Source organism: Pleurodeles waltl, chromosome 6 (genome assembly GCF_031143425.1).
Source record: "Pleurodeles waltl isolate 20211129_DDA chromosome 6, aPleWal1.hap1.20221129, whole genome shotgun sequence".
Lineage (NCBI taxonomy): Eukaryota > Metazoa > Chordata > Amphibia > Caudata > Salamandridae > Pleurodeles > Pleurodeles waltl.
Genome location: NC_090445.1, coordinates 319445525 through 319473370, shown reverse-complemented (window position 1 = coordinate 319473370; position 27846 = coordinate 319445525). Strand labels below are relative to the sequence as shown.

The 27846-nt window shown below is 43.6% G+C and overlaps 1 protein-coding gene across 1 annotated transcript in view; it reads left to right on the top strand.

The window, feature by feature from the left end:
- Window positions 1-26324, top strand: part of PSME2 (proteasome activator subunit 2) — a 65791-nt gene extending 39467 nt beyond the window's left edge. The window contains exons 6-11 of the mRNA XM_069238143.1: window positions 2995-3092; window positions 7893-7961; window positions 20779-20846; window positions 21056-21110; window positions 24887-24973; window positions 26127-26324. Of these exons, the coding sequence (XP_069094244.1) occupies window positions 2995-3092; window positions 7893-7961; window positions 20779-20846; window positions 21056-21110; window positions 24887-24973; window positions 26127-26207 (458 nt within the window). The 3' untranslated portion in view covers window positions 26208-26324. The remainder of the gene's footprint in view (window positions 1-2994; window positions 3093-7892; window positions 7962-20778; window positions 20847-21055; window positions 21111-24886; window positions 24974-26126) is intronic.
- Window positions 26325-27846: the final 1522 nt, after the last annotated feature.

Here is a 27846-nt window from a genome sequence, read left to right as displayed (position 1 = left end):
CAAGCATGCCAATCCCCCTATTCGCAGACCTCCCCATGGAACTACTACAATCAAAGGAACAAGAGACCGGAGGTGCAGATTTCTGAATAAGAGAGCAGAGTTACAATCGAAAACTTAAATTTAGTGAAGATTCTGGGCATCAACGGGTTCCTGGTAGAATTCTACAAGAAATTTGCCTCAGTAGTTGCCCCCGCTTGCTGTTGGTTTTTGGTGAAATATTCCAAACTGAACATTTATCTAGCAACCTCAGTGAAGCCACAGTAGTGTTTTATCCCAAACCTTGGAAACCACTCGACACCTGTTTCTCTTGCAGGCCTATATATTTGCTGAAAATATTGGTGAAGGTTCTTGTAGGTCTGCTTCCTTCAGTTGTCCATACTCTGGTCCACGAGGACCAGGACAGCTTCATGCCAAGGCAGCCAACACTGCATCAGGTACCCACAATTGGCGCTGGACAAATGTTGGGCTTTAGAAGGCCCATTAGCGCTACTTATACAATTTTTTACAAAAAAAGTTTGATTCGATGGATTGGGGCTTATTATTTTGCGTCATACGTGAAATAAAGTTGGGCCGTGCTATATAGCCTATGTTGACATTTTATACAGGAGGGGTGATGCAGAAGATCGCTGATGACGACCTCCTTCTTGAGCTACCCTCAAGCCACAGGCAATCGACTGATGCAGATACTTGATATATTTGTCTCAGCTTCGGGTCTTATGGCAAACTGAGCCAAGTCCCTTTACTTTCCAGTGAAGGGAAAAGTGGACAATAGTGGCATGTCCTCGAAACTATGCCTGGGTAGAGACACCGTTGGATATTTAAGGATAAACATCCCCATAGCTTCACGATTATTGGGAGCTAACATGGTCCCTTTGCTCTATAGAGTAGACCAAGACTTGAAAAGGTGGTCGTCGCTCCTGCTCTCTATCCTCGGCAGAATTGCCCTCTGCAAAAGGATGATAGTACTCCTGCCTACTGTATGCCCTGCAGAACCACCCGTCAGAGCTTCCGGCAGGGGTGATCTGGAGGCTTTTTAAAGTGTCCTACGGGACGTGTATCTGGGCCAGGAAATATCTGAGGGTGTCCCTATTGAAATGCATTACCAGCACCTACGGCAGTAGGATGGGAGCAACTGACATTCAGTTCTACTATTGGGCTGCACATGTGACCATTATTAACGACTGGATTTTCAGTAACAGACACAGCCCTACTTGTTGGATAGAACTGCACGCCTTTGGGGCGATAACTGCTGTATAATGCCACAGCTCCCCGTGCGCTAACCGACGCCCCTGAATGGACTCTGAGTCTGGAAGAGTGTACTCAGACAGATAGGATGGTTCAAGAAACCCACACAAGCAACTCCTGTCAAGCGGTTGCATGGCCCAACAGTTCGTGAGATGGGATCGCACAGGCATATCTCACCTGCTGGATGTATAACATACGTATGTAGTCCTACGAGGAACTTAAGAACTAATGCTCACTACATAACTCACAATTCCTCTAGTTCCTGCAACTCAGTATCCGCCTGGGATCCCAAACTGGTGCTAGAACCTCTGGGGAGGCAGTGGAATTGCATATAGGGGTCTGTGGTCTTAATACACCAGACTTATTAGACGCACTCCAACACAAGTGGGAGGAGAATCAAGAACCAATGGAAGATGAGTAAGGGGAAGCCAAGATGGCCCCAGTAACTTTGGCAGTGTCAGAATGCCACTGCCTGATACAATCCAGATATCGGCTCAGGATACATCATACTCCCGTCAGACCATGGAAAATGGGCCTTAGCCCAAACCCCTTATGCCCTCACTGCTCTGCAGGAAAGGGCACCTTCGTGCACATGACCGGATCATGCTCAGTGATACAGTATTTTTGTCCGGGGTAGAGGAGAGGGCATTATCTGCTGCAAGGGGCATACCACTGGGGCTCACCTCGAAGATGGCCCCGCCAGGCCTTTTAGGAGAAGAGGGTGGCTGCCTGCTAGTAGGAATTGGCTGCATCCTCGCCAAGTTGGGCCTAGCCCACAGATGGGGCTCCGTGACCTCGCTGTCCCTGTGTGTCTGAGATGCACACCATGCCTTCGATGTCCAGGCTACCTCAATTTATTTTCATGTACCACTAAGGGTGGGCTGAGTTTAGACTGACCCTGTCCTCCTTTCTTCACTATACTTCTTTGTCTTCCACTTAGTCATCTCTGATTGGTTTGCCTAAACTCTTTCATCTTTGTTGCTGACAATGTTGCGCTGTGTTGCATGTCAAATGCCACTTTAATATAACCTGCCCTGTGGTTCACATGAAAATAAATAAAAGTGTTTCGGGAAAAAAGAGTAAACTCCCTAAGCCCCTTCATATGCCTCAAAATAGACAAATAACTAAAGGATGTAGTTAAAAAGGGCTTATGGACGGACTCACAACCCATTTCTGCCAGTTTACACAAGATATTGGTTGAAAATGATATTTGTAGCTGCCAAAGACACAGTGTCCCCTGTGCCAACCTACCCTTTTTTTCTCATATGGGAGGATCTGTACCCAGCTCATGGTTTAATACACTGTTCCGCTTACCCTCCTCCTACAACCCATGGTAATGTGCTACCTGCTCATTCCTACACCATGCTCTCTTGCACTTCTGTTGGTGTTTCTTCTATCCAGAGTTCTTTCTGTCATATGCTATTCCTCTCATTCCCTGTTAGATGAATATCTGAGGGGCAGCGGGAGGCCACTCATGCTGACACTAACACAGCCCTTGATACCCCTAGTCCAGAGTCATGAAGGCAGCAGCACAAAGAGAATGGAAAGAGGCCTCTCAGATCTTCAGGTGTTGAGGGGCCAGCCCTATTGGTTAAGGAAGCTGATGTAGGATGCTAAAGAGCTCATGATCTTACTGCCACTAGCATTTGGTACGTGAGTGCCCATGTATTGAAGTCTACCACTACAGACACATTCCTACCTGCTGTTCATCTCATCGTCCCACTGCTTATTTTATCTTCTTCTCCATAGCTCCCAAGTGTGGCTTCCTGAAGGGAAATGAGCAGATCCTGAGCCTGCTGAACCGTGTAAAGCCGGAGGTGCGCATCCTGAAGGAGAAATGCATTCTGGTAAGGAGGTTTTATGTGCACAGGGCAGTGTCATGGGTAGGAGAGCTTCCTCCAGCAGGGCTTAGAGCCACCCAACAAAGCAGGATTGCACTCTGGAGGCATAGTTTCAACCAGACGTGTGAGGTCTCCCCTAGGCAGAGTAAGATTCTCGTCAACCGGGTGGACTTATGGCACGAAGAAAGTCCACCTGACAAGGTGAGCTTACTCCCTGCAGTGAGAACTCCCTTCTCTCCCACAAGGCAAACCCCTGCCAAGCTGTTGGAGAACTTTCCTGTCATATTGAACTCTCTTCCAGGAGGAGGTGCTTCCTCTTACTAGAATAAGGCAAGCTTGTTCATAGCAGTTCAGTGCCATGAACCCCCGAGCAGTCAGGGAGGCTTTCTCTTAGCCCTGACACTGCTATGGGACTCCAGCGGTGTGGTCTAGTTTCCAGCAGTGCCATGTCATTGTTACAGGACTCCAGCAATAATAAACTTAGACTAAAGCAGTGTGTGTCTTCCCAACAGAGGTCTGTTAGTCACATCCCTGGCCAGATTATGGGGCACCTTGCCACCTGAGATGGAGCTAGAGGGGTATCCACTGTTGAGTCCTGACAACCTGTGCTGGGTTTGTAATCGGATTCTGAAACATCAGTAATTTCATATCGTCCTGTACACTTGTGTGCAGGTGGTGAACACAGATCACTTAGGCCTATTTATGAGTGACACCTCTGTTCACGCACGGGATGGAATTACGAGTTTGGTTTTAATTAACGCATCTGATAATCATTGGATGTGTTAAATAACCCAACATTCATTAAATTTCACCATGTCAACCCTGCCAAAATTCAACAGGGAAAAACATAGGGTATTTACTGTATCACGCAGATATGGGTGCGTTACACGCCGAAATCTGCATGTTATTCCCCATAAACGTAGGATAGGTGTTATTTATCACAGCCGATAAATAACCCACCCCATTGTCTCGTTCTTTATCAGGGGCGATAAATAACACCTCATCGTAATCGGGCCTGTTTAAAGTGCACCACTCTAGTCTGCTGTGGCCTAAATGAAGGAAACACTTTAACTCTTATTCGTTTGAGGGGTTAAGGTGTTTTTTTAGATGAAGTATAGCTCTCGACTCAATTGTTGCTGTTCTCGGAGTAGTAAATATAGATACTATATTTAACCCATTTATGAGGTCAGCATGAGTTTCTTGCTGCTGTACGCCCTTATCTGAGTTGGTTGACCGGCACATGAAACCGCTTGCATTATTGACACACAAAGTAGAGCATCTAGGCCATGTTACTAACTCTCTGCTCTACATCCAAATAATACACCTTGAGGTGTAACTGCCCCCCTATTGTAGGCACTCTCCTGCGGCATGCCATTTTAAAATAATATTACAATTTCAGGGTGTGCTTTCTAATTAAAATCAGATGGAGTTTGTTCAATGTGTTCAGGTCGTGCTGAATACTAATTAAAAGAGTTTGTTCAATACATTCAAGTGATGCAGAGTGCAATGTGGGTATACAGATCAAACACGTAGCCCTTGGATTACTTCATCACATTGCATTCTATGAGACGTATGGACTCTTTAATCTTCATGAAGCTCTGTCTGCATCTACATTTACTGCAAGACTAGCCAGATGAACCATACGGCAGATTTAACTTATTGACAGTAGATCATCTGAATCCACTCAGATGTTGAATCAAATGCCTAAATACTCAGCTTCAGTAAACAATTTGATTGTGGTATCTATTAACACTTTAAACCAGTTTTCAGCAACAAGCATACTTACAAACTGGTAGTGGTATCTTCTAATTGATCACAATGCATGACTTAAACATTGTGGGTCAGACCTTCGACCGCTGGTGGGGTCGTGGAAGAGCGGGACAGCTTTTAAGGGAAGGTTTATTCATCAGGTGAGAGTGTTCCGCAAATAGACAGTGCTCAACATGTGCACTTATTACCTTCACAACTCCCTGTACAGCCATTGACCACAAAAAGGTATTGTGCACGTTTTTTTATAAGTCGCTAAAATGTGTTCGGTCTGGAGTGACAGAATATTGATATACAGTAGGACACATTTTTGTTTAGTACCCAACTTGTTTTGCCTTGGCAACTCACTTTTTATATAGGCAAGGAGAAGTGCCAGTGGGAGGCCCATCCTTGGCCTTCAATTAAAGTTGCATGTGTACATGTCTGATACTGAATGTGTATGCTGGAGAAAGAGATTTCTCTCACAATTAGTGCCAAACACTTAGCACTAGAACATTCCCCCAGTATTGCCAATAAGTGCTGTTTGGCTGGTGGAGTCAGAGCTCCCACTCAATAGTGTACCAGCAGTAGGGCACCTTCCAGTATTCGTGACAGTGCTCTTAGATTTGGGCAGTGCCCAGAGAATCTATGCGTGTGAGCTTCCTCCACCAGAGCCCTGTCAGGTCTAGATGACTTCAGCAGAGCGACCAGCCACTCTCACTAATTTCCATGAATGCTGCTCGCCCGCAGGGAGTGCTCCAGGCTCCAGTTGTGCTCTGGGAGGGCCGTAAGTCACCAGCAGTGCCCGTCTCCTCCTAGCATTGTGCTGCCAGGTCTTTAGGACCCTGGCAGTGAGCGCTTCATCTAGCACTCTGTCAGAACTATGAGTCTCAAACAATGTGACAAGCTCCTGTGCCCTTTCTGTAAGTGATGTCAATTCCGTTGGGCAGTGTTATTTGAGTGCTAAAAAAAGCTCTACCTTTGTGACGTTTTTCCAGTAGTCTGTGTCCGTGATGTGTGCCTCCAAAACTTAGGACTTAATACAGAAGTGCCCAATGGCAAACATCTCTTATAACGAGGTCTGTGCAGTTTACCACGCTGCCATTACCACGTTTTAGCACGCATGCCTTTACTACACATATACTGGTGAATGAAGCCAGAGAAAGCGGTTAAGCTGTTCGGGCGGAACAGAAAGGAGCAGAGTAGAGAGAGGTGAGTAGGGCTGGGTTTTTTGGGAGGGAGGCTTGAGGTAGTTTTTGGGACATGACAGGGTTGGGGTAGTTTTTAAGACAGGGTGGGGTAGCTTTTGGGGGTCAGGGCGATGATTGGGGTAGTTTTTAGAGCAGGGTAGGTTTTAGGGTTCCGCGCAGGGAGTCAGGGTAGTTTTTAGGACATGGTGGGGTAGGTTTTAGGGTTCAGGGTGGAGACAGGAGGTCGGGGTAGTTTTTAGGACAGGGAAAGGTAGGTTTTCGAGTTCCGGGAGGGGGTGTGGTACTTTTTAGGACAGGGCGGGGTAGGTTTTAGGGTTCAGGGTGGGGTCGAGGTAGTTATTAAGACAGGGCAGGGAGTCGGGGTAGTTTTTAGGGTTGGGGTAGCATTTACGACAGAGAGTGGTAGGTTTTAGGGTTCAGGTCGGTTAGTTTTTAGGACAGGGCAAGGTACGATTTAGGGGTCGGGTCGGGTAGGTATGTGGACAGCTGGGGTAGGTTTTAGGGTTCAGGGCAAGCAGTTGGGGTAGTTTTTAGGGTTCAGTACAGGGGGTCGAGATAGTTTTTAGGACAGGGTGGGGTAGGTTTTAGGGTTCAGGGCAGGGGTTGGGGTAGATTTTAGGTTTCAGGGGTCAGGTAGTTTTTGGGCTTCAGGGCAGGGCGAGTCAGGGTAGTTTTTAGGACTGGGAGGGTAGGTTTTAGGGTTCAGGGTGGGGGCATCGGGGTAGTTTTTAGCAGAGGGCAGAGTAGGTTCTAGGGTTCAGGGCGCACAGGTCAGGGTAGTTTTTAGGACAGGGTGGGTAGGTTTTAGGGTTCAGGGCGTGGGGTCAGGGTAGTTTTTAGGATAGGGCAGGGTTACTCTTAAGGCGGTGTAGGTTTTAGGGCGGGGGTTGGGGTAGTTTTTAGGACAGGGTGGGTAGGTTTTAGGATTCAGAGCGGGGAGGGGGGGTTCCACTTAATTTTTAGGACAGGGCATGTTAGATTTTAGGGTTCAGGGCAGAGGTGGGGATCGGGGTAGTTTTTAGGACAGGGTGGGTAGGTTTTAGGATTCAGAGCGGGGAGGGGGGGTTCCGCTTAATTTTTAGGACAGGGCATGTTAGATTTTAGGGTTCAGGGCAGAGGTGGGGATCGGGGTAGTTTTTAGGACAGGGCGTGGGGTAGGTTTTAGGGTTCAGGGCAGGATTGTAGGGGTTGAGGTAGTTTTAGGATAGGGCAGGGTTACTTTTAGGGCTCAGGGTGGGGCATCAAGGAAGTTTTTAGGACAGGGTAGGTTTTAGGATTCCAGGTGGGGGGGTCATGGTAGTTTTGAGGACAGCAGGGTAGGTTAAGGGGCTGGATGGATTGCAGAGTATGATATTAGGTGTAAGAGGGCAGGGTGGGAACAATTTACCACGCATGTTCCTTTACCAAACATGCTTTTACAATGAAATTCCTTGTAAAGGCATGCATGTTAAAGACGCAGCCGTTGTTCAGACCGAGTTCTTAATGCATGTGTGGTTCAGGAATGCGTGATTCTGTCATACAACCATGCCCCATAAGTGTTATAGGATTAAAATCAATGCCTTATGGTTCTCCCATCAGTGTATATTCCTCCTGGCTCTACTCTGCAAGTGCTTCAGAACTCTTACTGTATCACCAACTCCCCCACTTCCCCGCAGTTCTATAATTGTGGTATAACCCAGCATTGTGTTATTTTCCAGCTTTGCTAGGCTGTTGCTGCGGGACTCAGTGAACCTCCACAATTTGTGCCGTCCATACTATCATACTATGTTACTGTGCAAGCTTTGTCCAGAAATGCCTAGCTGGCAGTGCGTAAAAGCCTGGGTCAGTAATTAAATGTTATCTGCCTTAGGTCATCACCTGGATCCAACATTTAATCCCCAAAATTGAAGATGGGAATGATTTTGGAGTCGCAATTCAGGTAGGTGTATTTTTATGTGTGCCTGAGTCATTGTGGGATTATTTTAACCTGTTGTTTAGGAAACCTCTGAGTAGTTATATAACTGAAACTTGTTGATGGCACACAATTGCAGACGTAGCTTATTATGGCCAGAGCATGGGCTGTAAAAGTGTACTTTATCTGCTAAGATCTTCAATTTCTCAAACCCTGGCACTTGCAAGAATTGAGAAATTGTCCCCTGCATGTTATGCCTGATGTTTTGGTGGCTACACCGACAGTCAGGAGTGCATTGTCTGTGTAGTGTGAAGAATATTCTACAAGATATTGTAGGCCCTTACCATTGAACGCATGATGATGAATACCTAAAGACTAAGGGCCTGATTACAACCTTGGCGGATGGGATAGTCCGTCCGAAACGTGACAGATATCCCGTCCGCCGTATTACAAGTTCCATTATATCCTATGGAACTTGTAAAACAGCGGGCAGGATGTTCATCACATTTGTGACGGAGTATCCAATCCTCCAAGGTGGTGATCAGGCCCTAAGACTCTTTGTCTCCTAAAGCCAGTGCCAAGCTAGAGGTATTGTATTACTGCGATTGTGGTACCATAGGTTCATTAAGGACATGCACTGGATGTCCATTTATACGCAAGGGATACCGAGGCTATGCAGCAGCTCCGAACAAGGCTGATTAGCTTAGTCTGGGAATGACACATCAACATAAAGTCCTAAATGTCCAGGAAGAAAATACGTTCGTCAAGTGATTGCAGATTAAATAAACCACGGAGGTAAACTCTTAAAAAAGGGATATATGTACATTGATTTTATACCACAAGGCTTTGACCTGAAAGATTGGAGAAGATGTAAAGGATCTGTGTATGTAAGGCAAAGTATCTACGTCAGATTTGAGAGAATGAGTCAACTAGCTAGATCTGTGTTTTGGTGAGATTTTACTCGAACATTTAGACACATTAGAATCACCAACTCAGCCAATAGAGAAGCTAGATGAGAGAGACTATTTTCAGAATAGTTTGAATGGCTTCTGCATGCTTGCAGCAGGTTTACTCCAAACATTAAGTGATCGTAATATGCACGTATAGTAAACATTACATAATATTGTCCAGAACATGATCTCGAGAGGAGCCTTGTGGTCCCCTGGCTGTGGTTTGGAATTAATTAATTATAAAATAGAATAGTAATACATTTGGTTCTCCATTTTAGGTACGTTTGTGCGAAATTCGTGTAATTTGCCTTTGTGCATTTATGTGAACCTTTTGCAAAATTATGCATAATTACGTGGAATGCAAACCTTTGATTTTGCAATATATTTAGAACAAAATGCAACCTTGAATCACGTTTTGACGCAAGGGTGCACTCTGTGCTTAAGATAAGTGCAAAAAACAAAAGCACCACCAACTCCAGCCTCAGGAGTGTTGGCCCTTTTGCTCCCACCGTAGATTTATGCATCGAATGGTGTGTTCAATGTAAATTTTTACCAGGAATGGCAAGTAACTGTGCCAACTGGTGTAATTGCGGGAGTTTTATGTAACAAGTGTAATTTATAATTCCCAAAAATATGCAAATTATACTGCATATTTTAAGTTTAACCCAGGGCTAAATGTAGGGTCCTTCTTTCATAGACATAAACGCTAGAATAGTCTTGGCCATGCACATGATCAGAGAATACCTTCAGAATGTTTACATGTACTATCTATTTAAATGGGCACAAAATCACATTTTAAATGTGAAAATAATTGCACCCTTTTTTAAGTCCAACTTTTCTGATTTTCATTTGTTTTGCGTATTAAAAAAGCTGCCCATTTAGCAATTAATGATGCATAAAACAGCCTTGCAGCATAACTCGTATTGTGTTGCCCTAAACTCTGTGGCGGAGGCAGGTTTTGTTTCACAGGTGGGGGTAGTAACAAAATACTCCTCAAGGGGTGCGTCAGTCAGTTGCAGCAGTTGAGCTTTAAAACAAAAAGTAATGGAGATATAAAGGGCTGCCATGAACAGTGCAAAGTGAGCAAGCCCTGGTGGAGCTTAAATAACCCAGTATGAATCACACACACCAAGCGAGGCAACTGAGTGAGCCGCAACTACTCTAAGAAGATTGGATAGAGGGGGTGGAGTTCCTCACCCTAGGGCCTGTTGTACAAATTAGCCAAATAGTACATTTTACAGAATAATTTCTCCTAGATTGAGTGCCTGGTTTTCTCAAGGTGCACCTTGATTAGTTCAGGAGTTGAACTTTAAAAGTGTTGGGTGACAAAGTGAAGTGACTAAGGTGAATTCAAATATAAGTGGGTGGTTAAGCACCCAGTATGACTTGAGCAAAGGTAAACCAAGGGGAGCCTTTATTACTCCTGGGGAGTTGGAAAATTGTGTATGATATTTGCTAAGTAATGTATTTTATTTAGAATGTAACTTGAACATAAAGTGGCTAACAAAACTATGGGCCCTGAAGGAACACTTACGATATGACCCTTTCCGGTAATGTCTGGGTGTCACCCTACCCAGTAAAACTGTCAAAGGTGGTAACGACATTTGAAAACATCACTAAACGTTGCCTAGAAGACGTGGGTGCTAGAATCAGTTCAGAACATATTGGTATGCAATGCCACATGATCTGTCAGTTTTTAAAATGTACATAGCATATTTTCTTATTTATGCATTCCACTTCCATCTATTTGCCATTCCTCCCCATTCCAAGTAGGCTACCAGGCTTTATACTCTATGACTGAAAATCTTCTTTGAAGGGGTTCGGTGGAAAAATAAAACAAAATATACAAACCTCACAATCTCAGGCCTTAGACAGTGGAGGTAGAATAACCTTAGAGAATAATAGAATCTCTAATGCATATAGCATTCAATGACAAGGTACCTTCTTTCTTGAAAAAACGTTCCTCCGAGGACAATCTTCCAACAATTGCCATAATATAGAAAAGTAGGTCAGGTCCTACTGCACCCTGAAACTTTTGAATTCTACGGCTTCCTCCCTTTGCTTGGTAATGTCTCTGTCTAAATGTAGATGGTACTTCGAAATCTGGTTCTTCTTCCAAACGTTTTCTTATACTTTCGTGCTTTCTGCTCCATCATTCCATGTGCAGAAAGACCCCAATGTGATAAATTGCTCTATAAATGCCCCATCAGATAACATGACTATAAACCCCACCGGCTTACACAGTTTGTCAGTCAGATCTAGAAGCAGACCTCTATTCTTGTGGTTCCACAGTCATAAGTGTTGTACTGTCCTTGCTCAAGGTGCAGCTGCCCTCAAGCAACCAACTAGGAATTGCAAAGAAGACTAGTTTGCAGGAGAGAATAAGGTTCACAAGGGTAGACCGGATGGTTGAGGAAGAGGCCAAGAACTACTTCATGTACCAAACCACAGGACGTCTGCAAAAAACACTCATTATGGAAACACTGAAAATGGCTCCCATGGACTGAATACCTACCTTTTCCTAGCCCTGACACAAATCCAATTCCTATTGTTACAGACTAATTGTGTGCTCTATACTGGCCAGAAATGAATGGTAAACCCATGAGTTTTATGAAAATGCTAAAGGAAATCCTCAGTATCACCTCTGGGACTTCAGACTGGCAGAATACCAGTTCCTTTTATGCCATAAAGCCACACTGCATGAAGACAAGTGGCACCAGAAATGGCTTTGGTGGGCCATCATTGTCACCAACTGGTAGGCCTTCCTGTGTGCTATAAAGCACACAACCAGAGTCGCAAACCAAGGCATCTGCATGGTAATTATCAAAAAAGCTGACGATTAGGGGAGAAGTCTTTAGAAATATAGGTGACTCAGACTAGAAGAGACTTCCTGATTGTGATATTCTGTTTGTTTCTCTCACACTTCCATTCCTCTTTGACCCCACTCTGGTGTCTTCTCTTTGGTTGGTTGCTTGTGACCAGGTATGTACATACCTTCCTGTTGAGATTTCTGTAAGAATGTTCCCATTTTGATCTTACTATGTGTATTGCTGCCCATTGCCTCAACATTTGATAGTGGATACGATGAAAACATAACAATGTAAAATTGTAGTAAAGAATAGCGGTGAACAGTGGTCAGTCACTCTGGGGAAAACCTTAAGATGTTATTTAGGACCAGCACCTTCATGGTCACTGATAAAGGTGATCCTTATTGTTGCCAAGCATGGAAATAGTTGTATCTTCTAAAATGTATCCTGGTTCAGAAGTGAATCCCAGACCCTTAAAGACCGTGAGCCCACGGCTAAGTGGGACACACCCTATTCCACTGAGATTGCTATTTGCGACTGCAGGAGTTCCCAGGTATTATGCCAGTCTGCTTCTAGGAGAAGCAACTAAGAAAATTTGAGTGCAGAACCCAGGGAATGTCCCAACCTATGCACCCACCCCAGCAGAAACAGTTGACCTGCAAAACCTCAGTTCAAACTCGCTTACCAATCCAGCTTCCCTTAAGTCAACTGTGAAAGATGCACATTTACCTGTCTTACTTCTCTCTAATGGGAAAACGTGTTCTGAGTGACTCCACATTAATGACACAAGATCAGCAGTCCATTGGCCTGGAGCATTAGCACGCAATGTTCACCTGTGATGCCAGCAATGGTGGCGCAGTGCAAATAACAGGAAAACTTGTGACCAAGTTCGGATAGTTTGGGTTGCCCATACTCTTTCCCCTACCTCTGGCATGAGACCACCACAAAACATGAGGCCAACGATATAACAAAGATGAGGGATTTTGAAGGGGCATGCTTGTAGTTAAGTTGTGATGCTATGGGAGGTGAAAATTTCAGAGGGTGCGCACTATATTTTGCAAGAGCGGAATCATTCTCCATCATGCGACAGATTGCACCCAACAAAATCACGAAAAAGAGATCGGAGGGCTGTGAGCAAGTAAGGCATTTTAAGGTTCTGAGCATTTGAGATAGTGCTTCATCTTTGAGTTTCTGCACAGCAGAGGTTTTTTGTGCAAGTTATTTGTGGCATAGGAAGTTTCCTATTTCATGCACAGGGATTCATAATCATTGTTGCCCCTTTGCGCAGTGCTTTTAACGGTCTGCACAACCTTTAATAACTTGCATGATTGTTTGTAGAGGCAGCTGGCATGAGAATAGTTTCTTAAATGGCAAACTATCAGGTAGCAGATGTAGGGTCTCCAAACTAAGCCAGAATACAATAGGTACCATTATTCATAATAATATCAGTGACATCACACGACTCTTGACTCTGATGTCAGAGGACTCAATGTAACATAACCTGTACAAAGAAGTGCATTAAAGGAATCCGCATCAAGGGACGTTAAAATACAAGTGGCTTTATCAGTGACATGAAAACGCAACACCTGAAATAAATGTGAAGTTAATAAAATAACATCAAGTCTTACTAAACTAGACTCAATGTAGTTTGTATCTGACAGTAGTGTTACCTTCAACCCATACCTTCAAAGTATAGTTATTCAGTGCATAGTCCATTAGATGTTGAATAATTGACTACCATTGATTGGAAGTAATGCAGAGTCTGGGGGTTGAACCTGATCTTCTCCCCGTAGTAAAGCGTTTACACTATGATCTGAAAGTCTTGATACGATGTGGTCCTCAGAAAGACCTAACATTCCAAATAGAGTACGCAAGAGTAGTAAGACAGGGTTGTATACTAGCTCCATTCCTCTTCTGGATCTATATAAATGGAATAACTGAACACCTATCACAGTTAGGCAAAGACCTTGCAAAGATGGGAGGGCGACCAGTGCTCATATTAATATACTCAGATTTTGCGGTCCTGATCACCCGCACAGCAAATGGTCTGCAGGGCTTGTTAGTTCAGTTTGTCGGTTATATGGAGGGCCTGGACCTAAAAGTGAATCAATCTAAATCCTATACGGTGATGTGTGGGCCATCAAATACAAAAACAAAGCAATTTAGAATGGTGGGTGTATACCTAGCAAAAGGATAATCAATTTTAGTTATTTGGGGATAACCTTCAACTCCTCCTTAACGTTGAGATCACATCTCCAAATAAAATCAAAACAGATGGAAAGAAACACAGAAGTGATTTTCCGCTTTGTACTTATTTTAAAGCACAAACCACTAGCAGAGATGCTGTCCCTGCTTAAGGGGCAAGGGTGTGGGGATATCAAAAAGCGGATGCACTCCAAACTTGGTTTTAGACATAAATTGCTAGCAGTGCCATAAAACATTGCAAATTGTATTTGCCACAAGGAGTTGGGCTTACCTTTAATAGAAGATCAGTTACAACTGAACCCCCTTCTCTTATGGATCAAATGCTGGCAGAATCCTGAGGCGGGCTTGGTGATATGATAGACTGTTTATCCTTGGAAAATTTAAATAGAATACCAAAGTTGATGTATCTAAAATCGTATTTTCAAAAACTGGGTTTAATTGAAAAGTTCTCATATCTGCAGAGTCTTTGGCCAGATGCAGAGGAGAGGGTGGAATTATGCTTCCTGGACTTATGTTCGGATGAAAGATTATTAGATGTAATTAAAATGAAGAGCGTGGCGATGTACTTACAAATTGTAACGGTAAAAGAATGCTGAACCATACTTAAAATGGACAGAGACTCTAATCCATTTTAAAGTTCCATTTCCAGAACAATGTGTGTGGCCGAATTAATTAACTTCATGCCATTGTAATAACGTCTCGAAACAGAGTACCTGTCATTTTGTTTTATTTTATTCTTTATATTCCGGCCCAAGAGCTTCCATTCCGGCACTTTGGTTGCGTCAGGCAGGGATTAGACAAAACTTGATGGGAATGGAGTTTTTAAAGAAATTGTCTTCAGTAGATATTGGTATTGCAGTTTTAAATTTCATTAGGTGTGTGCTACAAATTAGACAACACTATGAATTAATAATTGTTTAAAAAATCTATTTTTTTAGGGTGAATTATAGATTTTAGAATAAGGCAGAAAGTGCCACCAAAGATGTAATAACAGATGATCTTTCTAAATGTTTTGGCGTTGTATATTTTGTATATAACTGTTAGAAATGGGGTCTCTAGTTGGCAGAGGTATACACCTTTGTCCAAATAGGGATCACAATCCTAGTCAGGGTAAGTCACACACAGTCCAAATTATCCCGTGCCCACCTTCTGGTAGTTTGGCATTAAGCAGTCAGGCTTAACTTAGAAGGCAATGTGTAAAGTGTATGTGCAATAAATCATGCAATAACATAGTGACAACACCACAAAAAGACACCACACAGGTTTAGGAAAATATAAGATATTTATCTGATTAAATTAAGGTCAAAATTATCAATATTTGATAATCACAAGTTGAAATATCACTTTTGTAATGATAAGAATAGTCTTTAGTTCTTAATAGCAACAATTGGCTCTTGCAAGCACAAAGTACCTGTTTGTTTCCGTCAAAATTACACGCACAAAGACTGCAGAGGAGGAGATGCGTGGAAAAAGGGAGATGTGCGTCTGTTTCTCAGGTGCACACAGACGATGCGTTGATTCTTTTCCACCCAGCAGGGCTTTGCGTTGAATTCCTGCGTGCAGGCTTGAATCCTCTTTGTGATGCAGGGTCTTTTGACGCCCATGGACGATGCGTGGAAGTCCCAGGCATGCGGGACGAAGTCACAGCTGTTGCATCGATCTGGTGGGTGATGCGATGGAATGTCTGCCGCATGGCTGGCGCTGCGTCAATTCCTCTCGCAGGTAGTCGGGCTGCGTCGTTCCGGCTTGGTGATGCGTAGATCCGGCAAGGGCTTTGCGTTGAAGTTCCGGTTGCAACGTTGGTGCTGCGTCGATCTCCACTCGGGGAGCCGGCTGTGTCGTTCCAGTTCAGCAATGCAGTGATTTTCTCACCTCTGGACAGGCTGTGCGTCAGTTCCGGCAGGCTGCGCCGCACAAGGAGTTTTCTTGCAGAGATGAAGTCATTTTGGCCCTGAGACTTCAGGTAAAGGAGGCAATCCCTATCCAAGCCCTTGGACAGCACTTCTCAGCAGAGCCAGAGGCCAACAGGGCAACAGCAAGGCAGCAGTCCTTTACAGCAAAGTAGACCAAGTGAGTCCATTGGGCAGCCAGGCAGCTTCTCTTGGTAGGTTGCAGGTTCTGGTGCAGAGTGTCTGTCCCAAGAAGCGTCTGATTTGGTAGGGCCAGGAACCAGTTTATATACCCAAAAGTGCCTTTGAGGTGGGGGAGACTTCAAGTAGTGGTTTTGAAGTGCACAAGGTCCCCTTTCAGTACAACCCTGTCTGCCAGGGTACGAGTAGGAGGTTTGGCAGTCCTTTGTGTGAGGACAGGCCTCTGTCCTTTGAAATGTAAGTGTCAGGCCCTCCACTCTTCCAGCGCAGGAAGACACATTCAGTATGCAGATGTGTGCAGGTGTGACTGAGCATCCTGTGTTTGTGGTTTTCTGGGTGAAATGCCCAAGGGAGCTGCCAACCAGACTATCCCAGATGTGGATTGGAGACGGGCTGTAAGGCACAGAAGGATTTAAGTGCAGAGAAATGCTAATTTTCTAAAAGTAGGATTTTTTAGAAACACAAAATCCAACCTCACCAGTCAGCAGGACTTTGTATTACCATTCTGGCCACACTAAATATGACCTGTTTACTCCTTTCTAATCAGAATCTACCACTCAAACAGTTTATGAGGGTAGCCCTAATGTTACCCTATGAAAGGAGCAGGACTCATAGCAGTGGAAAACAAATTTAGGAGTTTTCCACTACCAGGACATATAAAACACACAGATATGTGTCCTGCCTTTTACCTAAACAGCACCCTGCCCTCTGGGTTACCTAGGGCCTACATTAGGGGTGACTTATATGTAGAAAACGGGGAGTTTAACGCCTGGCATGTACGTTTAAATGCCAAGTCGAAAAGGCAGTGAAACTGCACACACAGGCCTTGCAATGGCAGGCCTGAGACATGATTAAAGGGCTACTTATGTGGGTGGCACAACCAGTACTGCAGGCCCACTAGTAGCATTCAATCTATAGGCCCTAGGCAGATGTAGTGCACTTTACTAGGGACCTACAAGTAGAGCAACTATGCCAATTGGGTATGAACCAATGTTACCATGTTTTAAGGGAGAAGGCATATGCACTTTAGCCTTGGTTAGCAGTAGTGATGTGCGCAGAGTCCTAAAACCAACAGTGTCAAAAAGTGGAGGGAAGCAGGCAAAAAAGTTGGGGGTTACCACCCTAAGGCTGTCAGGTCTAACAATTTCTTTTAATTAATGTATATGGTGTTTTTTTATATACTTTTATGGCAATTTGCTGAATAAAGGTGGATTGACTGACTACCATTGAATTGGATAGTAGTAACTCTTGTTATTTACAGTGATTTGAAACAGTAAGACTGTGGAAGTAAGCAGCATATGAAAAGAAGTTATCAGTATCATCATAAAAAATTCAGCTTTTGTCATTCCTCTAAACTTCATCCTTCTATTGCCAGCGCATCTTCCACCTTTTCCTCTCAGACGATATTCTGAGTGGATCACTAATTTCCTCTGAGAAATGGGAAAATTACTGGGAAATCAATGATTCTAGGTCCCCATTCTTCCACTCAACTTTCCTGTGAAATTTGGTTTCTGGTAATACTTCCACAGTAATTCCAAGGACCACAAAATTTCTGGTAATTTCCAATTGGACAATTTGCCTATCGGAAATTCCAGACAACTTGAATGAGGACACTTAGGCCCTCATTCCGACCCTGGCGGTCCAAGACCGCCAGGGCCGCAGGCAACAGAAGCACCGCCAACAGGCTGGCGATGCTTCATTGCCCATTCTGACCGCAGCGGTAAAGCCGCGGTCAGAAAAGGGGATCCGGCGGGAACCGCCGGATTTCCCCTGGCTGGGCTGAAATGGGGATTCCGACCCCCTTCCCGCCAGCCTGTTTCTGGCGGTTTTTACCACCAGGAACAGGATGGCGGGAACGGGTGTCGTGGGGCCCCTGGGGGCCCCTGCACTGCCCATGCCACTGGCATTGGCATTGCAGGGGCCCCCTAACAGGGCCCCAGCATGATTTTCACCGTCTGCATAGCAGACAGTGAAAATCGCGACGGGTGCTACTGCACCCGTCGCACACCTTCAACACCGCCGGCTCCATTCGGAGCCGGCTTCTGTGTTGCAGGCCCTTTCCCGCTGGGCCGGCAGGCGCTCCCTTGGCGGGCGCCCGCCGGCCCAGCAGGAAAGTCAGAATGGCCCCCGCGGTCTTTTGACCGCGGGGCGGCCATTTGGCGGTTCCCGCCAGGTGGGCGGCGACCGCCGCCCGTCCGGGTCAGAATGACCCTCTTAGTTTCCTAACCACTTGCTTTCTTTTCTTTGTTCTGCCCTCTCTTTTTTCTCCTTATTGTCCTCCATTTCTGTTGTCTCAATTATTTTCCTCTCTTTTATTCTTTTTCCTTTCTTTACCACCATTCTGCTTTTTTGCCTCCTAAGCTGTTCACTCATCTTTTTCTCCCATAGGCCTTAGTCATACTCTTACATAATTGTCTCCTGATCCTGCAGCACCTGATGTGCACTGGGACGCTCCAGGGCTGCTTTCACACTCCATGTTATTGACAGTGCTGGGTGTGCACGCTGTCTTTGCTCTGCACTGTCAACACCCTCAGCAGAGAAGCAGCTCAGAGGGAGGCACAATCCACAGGCATGGGGTGTATCTGGAAGCAGAAGGAAGCCAAAAGGCTGCCAGTGGCCACATCCACTTCAGCGCATACTTCATGTTCAATGCTGTCTGTATGCGTTTAAGCATGTTGAAGGTGCCACCTGGTTTATGTGTGGTTTATCTTTCTCACACTGCAGGGGAGGGACGCTTTTGTCAACAAAAGCCCAGCAGGTCATTCTAGTGTAACTTTATCCAACTAGGGCAAGGCTGGAGGATGACTTGAAGAGGCACCAGTAAATAAAAGTGCAGGACAGCAAAGGGTCTTCTCCTACTGAAACCTTCCCCCTAAATACTCCTGCATAGAAGAGCCAGGGAGAGGGCGAGGCTCAAAAAGCATCACCTCTCTAGACATGGCACAGCTTCCATTCAACATCTAAGACTTCACTGTCCAAGGTTGATGCACCTTGAACATGCTTAAACGTATACATCATTGAACATGAAGTAGGCACTGACCTGGATCTACCCCTTTACGTTGAGGTGCAATTTCCCTAATCATCTAATTTTTTACAACCCACCATTTAAAGTAAGGACATTGGATTTCGATTCAAGTTACTTCGATGTTGAAGCACAGAAGCTCGACTGCAAGAAGAATTCCTTTAAACTCTCCTTCACTAAAAAAGTCTCATCAGCATTCAATGCTGCCTATCATTAACATTCCTTCACATGATCCACTGTATACATTATTGCAGCTTTTACAGCTTCCATATACAAAAGAACACCTAAATGCTCTAGGTAGAAAACTCTAGAACAGTAGGTCTCCGCAACATATCTTATAGGTGACTTTCCTTATGGTTATATGAGGTCTCCCTACATCAGTACATAGGGATTACATTGACGGCCTGTTGGCTCTACACCCAGTAACCTTGACTCGTTACTTTTTTCCTCAGTTTTATATATTCAACGTACAGTGGGTTTTCATTTCATGCATAATTTTTATTATGCATCCATTTAGGCTATTTTGTTGATGGGAAAGAGGAGTTTGGAGTTTGATTCCTTTGTACTCTTACAACATTTTACTGCTTTGTTTTTTTTGAGTGACAATTAGAAAGTCTGTTATTATGTAAAGTACCTATGATCAAAAGATCATGCTTTGGTGGAACACAAAAGGCAGTGATGGTTTCTCGGTCAAGGAATGTCTCTGTAGGTGATATCTGCAGAGCTGCAACTTGAATTTCCATCTGTACATTCACTAAGCACTATTGCTACCACTCAAATGCCAGAGCGGGTGATGTAGCTTTTTAAGGCTGCTCTAAAAACTGTATTTGAATAAGGTTTTGCCTGCTGTTGTGCGTATAGGCCTTATTGTTCTCAATGTTCTATTTCAATCCACAGTTCAGGGATGTGTGTGTTATTTATTCTTGCATTTAGGACTGTCAAGGAAGATCGTACGATGCAGAAGGAACTTGTATGCTTTTAATCTTAGTTCTGCATAGCATCAGTTTCATAAACGACCCACCATGCTCCTCTAGATTGCCCTCTAGTACAGTAAAACATTGCACAGTAGGGTTCCTGTACACATTATTGCTCTGGAGCAGCTGCCGATGCAAGGCATGATGAGAGTTGGAAGTTACTGGCTACTGCTGGGGAAGGGTTCTCTTTTGAGCTTTCCATGGCTGCAGCCTATCTGGCTACATTGTCCTTTCATGCCATACCTATTTTTATGTACTTTGAGCAGCAAGGTTAGAGTAATGCTACAAGTTTTTTTTAATAATTTCATAATATTTGGACATTTATTTAAAAAAAAGAAAAATGATGCCTTAAAAGTATTTGGAAATTTCGGCTGTAGATATTTTGTGTGTGCATGTTTATTAGTTTGCTGTGTAAAAGTGTTTTAGGACCCACACACAAGCAAAACTATTCTACTGTTTGACTTCCTTGAAGATTTCTATGATGCAGAGCTTGGATTACATCTTAATAACTATACCTTTGCTCGGCTCTTAAGAGCTGTAGGTACTTTAGACTGCCAGCCTTATACTAACACCTGAGTCTGTCACTGAGGATACCCTAATAAAAGAAAGAAGACCTGGGCTCTGATGCCATCACCTCTTGCTCAGGAGCATATCCCTGATTAATTCAGTATTTGTAACATCCAAACCCTGCATGTGGTATCCCAAAAGAGGTACTATCTCATGCACCAAACCGTTTGCCACCTTCACGCCTCATTAAACGTCTCTGCTATCTCTCATTTGCTCTCTGCCATATTAGGAAAAAGTCCTGGAAAGAATGACAGCTGTGAAAACCAAAGTCGAAACGTTCCAGACCAATATTGCCAAGTAAGTCTGTACTGAGGGTTCTGGGGGGAAATAGCAAGAAGAGTATAGAGGAAACGAAATCAGGGAGATAGAGGGATTGGTTGAAAAACGGGGAGGTTATAGAGGAGAATTGGGAAACTAATAGCAATGGGAGAAAGAGAGGGAGAGAACAAGTGAGATGAGAGACTGGTTGGTGGGCTGATGGTATCACTTTTCCTGCTTGTTTTCAGGTATTTCTTGGAGCGCGGCGATGCAGTAGCAAAGGCATCAAAGGAGACGCATGTGGTGAGTGAGACAAAGGGCAGCGTAACCTGTCGCCGTTACACTGGCTTTCTCTGGCCCTTAAATTCTACATCCATTCGGTGTCCCAAATACTTCCTCACTCCCGCTTCCTTCTCGGAAGAGGCGGTTGTACCTGGGGCAAAAATGATCCTCCCAAGAGAGTTTCAGTGAGTGAACCCACATAAGCTCAAAACGACATTGAGGTCAGCAGCTAAGCTGAAAGTCCCACCAGCATTCCTCTAGCTCAGTGGTTCATACATTTTGACTTCTGTGGACCCCCACCAAATCATTACTGGAATCCTGGGACCCCCACTGAGTCATTAATGGAAGCAAGGCATCCTCATCCTAAGTAATTTCATAGATTTGAACCTCAAAACAATACATACAAATAGGTATAACCAAACAAATGCTCAATATTGAAATGTTTTGTTTAATTCACAATGAAATATAAAAAACGTTTTAAGCTTTTTCATTTTGCTTCCTTAATTGTATATACTTAGATTATATTTATTAATTTTAATATTATTTAATTGTGTAAAACTGCCACGGACCCATTGAGTAGACCTCATGGATCCACAGAGGTCCTCGGACTACAGTTTTAAAACTACTGCTCTAGCTCCTGCCTGTGTTATGTGCGAGTTTCCTCTTCATCCTCTCAAATCCTTCATTCTCCTTGTACATCCTCCAAATCTCCAAAACTGCATTTGACTCTAATTTGACTGCCTAGTTTCTCTCGCCCCCCCATCTTCGACTCTGAACTGTCCCACTTGTTCCCCAGTGACCTCCCAAGTTGCACTCTTTCTTTTTTATAACGAATACCTTTTACTAACAGTTTGTAAAGCTACTCCCCATTGCTTACGGAGATGAACACCTTTGAATTGAGCCACAGAATTGATTACACCTATGTATCACCATCACCTCTCAGCAAAGACTGATTTGCAGCTAATATTTCACTTCTATTGCGTCAGTTAAATGACTTGAAGTGTTTACAAGCTAAGCACCTGCCGTGGTTGGGACACATTGCAACCCTTAAGATGGCAACACTGTCAAACAGTCTTTTCCACTTCCAGGCTCTGCCTGTCTCGGTTCTTAGAAGATTCCTCGGGCTGGTGCAGACAGCCTGTTTCATTTGTATGGGAGGGTACCCAGAGAGAGATGAAGGTGGGCAGATGGCAGAGCCTTCTGTCCAAGAAGCATGTAGGCCTGGTAATTCCGGATTACAGAGCATCCCAGGAGTGATGTATGTGAGAATGGTCAATTCCTAGTCCTGAGAGACAGTGATGTCCTGCATGAACAGGTCATTCAATTTCGGAGGACAGCACTATAACAGTACAAATCTCTGTAGTTCTAAGAGTAACATTACAGATTTAGGATGCAGTAAAGGATGGGTTGGCACTGTAAAGTAATCCATCCTCTTTTACTCCCCTCTTCTGTCCTAGTCAGGAGAGCCTTCCAAAACTGGGAGATCAGCAGATGCCTGAAACTGGGGAACAGATTAAAAGTTGCACAATTAAAACCTTCAAGCACATAAAGAAAGACTTTTACCTGGTGGAGGGTGAACAGTTCACCTTTATGCAGTTGAGACATTACACTGTGCATAGGACAGGTAGGCATGGGGCTTTGCAGAAACTGAATGCTAGTCGGAGCTCTTGCGGACAGCAGGTAAAGATAGGCACATAACTTCAAGTACTTAATGCATTTCACAAGTGGCTGAGGCATCACTGAAGCAATGGTTTTGCATTTTGTGGGAAAAAGAACAGGGAACAGATCAGAATTGGACCAGTACACTCAAGTTTGCATATAGAGGAGCCAGACGCGTGGGCGGGAAGGAAAATACTCTGTAAGTTGCACTAATGTTATGTTGTTATGTTAGTGGATCTGTAGAACATGGCTTTTCACCTGTGATTGTATCCAGATGCTAGGCAGGAGAAAACTGAGTCTAGCAGTGGTCAGTTAAAAGACTAGCGTGCCATTCAAAGAGCCAGATCTTCAGCTTCTTTTAGAATTCCTGAAGCAACCTGGACGTCCTGATGTGGAGAGGGAGGTCGCTCCAGGACTTTGCCACAAGGTGGGAGAAGGATAGGCCTCCAGCTCTCCTTCTGCTTATGTAGTGTACTTGGGCAAGAGAGAGAGGGAGGCCAACTAAAGTGTTCTGATTTGGTTTCATCCTATGAAAATCTGTTTTTCACCACACCGTTACAAAAATGTGCTTTCATAACTACTGAAATATATTTTCACATGTGTAGAGTTCGTTTACAGCCTATTTAAATATGTTAGGAAAAAAAAAGTGACATCCTACAGCCTTTCATTTAACACTCCTTGTACAGTACAATTGTTAGACAGTTCACTGTAAAACAAAGTCCTTTAACCTTGCAGTCAGAGAAAGAAAAGTAAACACCAACATCCAGGATAAAATAAGCAGCGAATTATAAGGAAATGTAGGCTGACATTTGACCTCTGTCTCTGAGGACAGTGTAAATGTGACAAGATAGAAACAAGATTTAAAGGTTTCTTTATTGCTCATTTACTTTCTGAGTGATCAGGACATCAGTTCTTTGCTTGACAGAAAGGGCCAGTAGCCCTAAAAATTGCTGTTCTTAATAGAGTTTTGATAGATAATAGCGAGCGGGTGAGTAGATTTCTTGAGGCCTGCAGAGTCAGGTCTTGTTTCCGAAGTTAAGCACTTCCTTCATGTCGGTGTTGAGCTTCAGGCAGTTTTCCTCCATCCAATCTGCGACGCTGGTCATGCAATTGTGGAAGTTGTTCCAGGTGTTGGTGGAATCTTCAGAAAGGGAGAGGATGAGTTGTGTGTGGCATAACTGATGAAGTGGAGTCCATGGGATCTGACGATGTTGGTTAGCGGTTTCATATAAATGTTGAAAAGGGGGAGGGGGCTTAAAAATGAGCCTTGTGGGACTCTTCAGATGATTTCCTTGGGTTCAGAGGTGAAAAGTGGGAGAAGTAATTATGTTCTCCCTGTGAGGAAGGAGATGATCATCTTGAGTGCTGCTCTGTGGATTCCGATATTGTGAAGTCTACCGACGAGTGTATGGTGTGAGATGGTGTTGAAGCAGATGAGGATACTCCCTGCAAGGGGTTTTCTGAGGGAAGTATATATTTGTATGGTATGATCCTGGTACTGAAAGCAGTGATCATGGGTTGCAACTCGGGAGGGACGAGCAGGTTTCTTGTTTTGTCATGTTTTGTATTTTCTCAACGCTTTATTTATGTGTGACTGTTTCCATAACTGTCTGAGTTTTGTGTCCGTGCCAAGCTCATCATGGGGTGTTTCATCTATTGCATTGCTCTGATGACATCTGTTTGTGATGAGTTTTCATGACACCTGTCAGTTATAAGTGAATTCAAGAGCCCCCCAATTGTTAATCCAGTGGTCTTTGTGCTGTGTATCTATACCTTATTTATCATATTAGATTAAGGTTCAGAGGGCCAGCATTGCCCAGTACTGAACTGCATTCGGGCTTTGTGAACCTTAATTATAAAGAGGAGTGCACATTAGTGGTACATAATTCCCAATGCCCCTTTCTAACACTTATCTTACTCTGAACCGTAAATCTTAATCCTGTTCGTTCAAGTCTTTGGTTGACCTCCAAATTCCAAACCTCATTTTGATGCCTTTTTACTGCTTTCTTCTCCCAAAGTGTTCCCTTTCCTCCTTTTACCCCACCATTCTTCCTCTTACTCCTGTCCCCAAGTCTTTCTCTTGTTTCATTCTAATCCCAGGTGTTAATGTCATCAAGTGTTATTCTCACTTACCACAGATGGATTATCGCACACTTGTGCATGAGAAGGATGAGGCAGTGTATGCAGAGATACGCAGCATCTTGATGGACGTGCGTGGCTTCTATGTAAGTATCGAGCAAGGGTCGCTAAGTCGCTTTTCCTACCTCTGCCCCCCTTCGACTAAGTGAGGTCAAGATACAAGCTGAGAGGTGTGGAGAATGTGACCGGATGTGCGGACGGTGAATGTATGTTGACCCCTTCTTCCACCCTCTTCCTGTGGTTTACGAGATTTGTGAATGGCATTGCCTTTTAGAAGGTGGGTACATTCCTTCGCCTGGATACTGGGACAGCAGGTGTGGCTGAGCCTTTATTTTTTCACACCTAGTCCCTCCTTTAGAGTTTTGCAGTAACGGTACAAATGTGCATGAAGTATTAAAATTACCATGCATTTTACCATTCCCACAAGTTAACTGTTGTTGTATTACTAGACTACATAGGCACTAATAATATGTAATATCTCAGAAAAACTATATGTTACCTGTAGCAAAAAGCTGGTGGTAACTACAAGCATACAGATGCAGAAAGCCGGCATTAGTGTTACCAGAGAAAATTAGTCCCCATTTTCTAGACTAAAACGTGAAATCCAGTGGTAATACTGCACCTCCTGGCTGTGTTATTACTAAAGGAAAACGTTACCACCTCAGGATATTTTATTTTGTGTTTACCACGTTTCCCTAAGTGAGGATTGTAATGCCATAACTCCTTTCACATCCTTTTTTGCATATGACATCAAAAGATATTTTTCCATTACTCTGATGTAATATCGTGGGGTCTGTTGTCCGACACTTTGCCATGTGATCTCTGCCTGCTTGGTTTGCGCAATGCATAATGTAGACACAATTTTCTTGAGTGTGAGGTCACTGCCTTATTGCCTCTGCTTTCATGGGGGTTATTATCTTTCTTCCTGTCTTGTTTCAAAAACCTTTAAGTTACTCTGCTTGCCTTATCTCTCATGTCTGTTACATTTTTTGCATGCGATGGCACAAAACGTCACTGACTCCCACTTCATTTAGCACAGCTGTGCTCCTTCATCTTCCATACCACCTCAAACCCTACCTGTTGCTGCTCTTGGAGACCTTCCTCTGGCCTTTGGGATAATCTGATCTGATATGATACTGGAATGAGATCCAACTACTGCTTCTGTCTTCTTTTTTACTCCCCGCTCTTGCTCCATCGTAATGGGGATGTTAAATCTTGGTGTTTTTTTTCTATTTGCAGGCAGAGCTTTATGACATCATCATTAAGAACATGGAGAAGATCACAAACCCCAAAGGGGAGGAAAAGCCTCCTATGTACTGAAGGCTGAGACCACCGCTCCACTATCTGTTTTTCAGGAGCCTCTGTCCTTCTAGAGGCAACCGCTGTAGAAGTGCCTACCGTATGATTTTGTCACAAAATAAAAAACATTGAAAATGGGCTCGGTTTCTTTTGACACTGCTGATTCCCGCTTAAGATAAATGCAATACTAACGGGAAGGTGCCTTTTGATGTTGGTTTAAATGTTCCTTGAAGATATATGGGGGTCACTGCTTTATGAAACGGAGAAGAGGAGTTAGTCCGATCTTTGGTAAGTGGTGTTCTTGATATTAGGTTACTTACAGCAATGGTTCCCTCAAATGATAAACTTCTATTTTAACAAATGGCTAAAATCAATAATTCGTAGAGTGGTAAATAACTGCAGCATTATTATTAACTAGGTACAGATAGGTGAAACATTATAATATAGAATATAGATCAAAAAGTAGTGAGTTTTATCAAGACATGCTGGATAAAAGATGATACAATTAATTTGATTCGTACAGAATACAATACGTAATTTCCCAGCAAATCGTAGAAAGGGAGCAGTCTGTTCAGTATGCGGCCATGGATAAGCCACACCTTGCTAAGACGTGTGACAGTTGTTTTGACAAATAAAATAACATGCTGAGCTCTAATGATAGCAAATATTTATAGAAAGGAGTTAACCATAACACTGTATATGGACGAAAGAGAAGAACATTTCAAAGGGCAGTGCACACCAGCATTGCATTCCGAAGAGATGTTTGTTATGTAAATGATCATCAGATGTTGCATCTGCAACCCTGTTTAACATATATGTGGCCCTGTTGGCCTGCCCTATTATATTGTATGAGTTGGACCTTATGATTGTATGCCTCATGAGATTGTATGAGTTGGACCTTACACCCTACAGTAATCCTAATACTGAATGGCGATTCCTCCCAGGCGCAGACTAATTTCACTGATTGTACGAAAAATGTTGCAACTTGAATTGAAAAGAATTGTAAGAAACAATAAAGGCCAGCTAGAGGTGTTAATTGCAGGAAGATCTTGTAATATTTGGACACATGCATGGTGGCCTTTATCACTCCCCACCTCAGATTGTAACCTCAAGTTTATTTCCAACAGTAATTTAGTTCAGCAGTTCTTAACCTTTGACTTCTGTAGACTTCCATTGAATCATTACTGGAATTCGGGGACCCACACTGACTCATTATTGGAAACTAGGGACCCCTGGCCTAAGCAATGTCTTGATTTGAACCTCCTAACAATACACACAAACTACAAAACCAAATATACACCAAACGTAAATATTTTTTTAATTCACAATCAAATATAGAAATACGTTTTCAAATTTTCAGTTTTGCTTCTGTATGTGTATATACATTATTAATTTTAATTCAATAATCTTGATATTTAATTTTGTAAAACAGTTGCAGACCCCTGGGTAGGCCTTCCAGACCCTCTATGGTCCACGTTCCACAGGTTAGGAACCACTGATTTTGACTATTCAGCACAGATATAAAAATTGTTACTGTTTTGTTTCTTACACATGTTGAGGCAAATTCCCTCACTGCTGCCAGTATATCCGAAATTCACAATACCTTCATTGATCCTCACTTTGGTCATTGCAGTGTATTATATCTGGCACTCACCAAAAC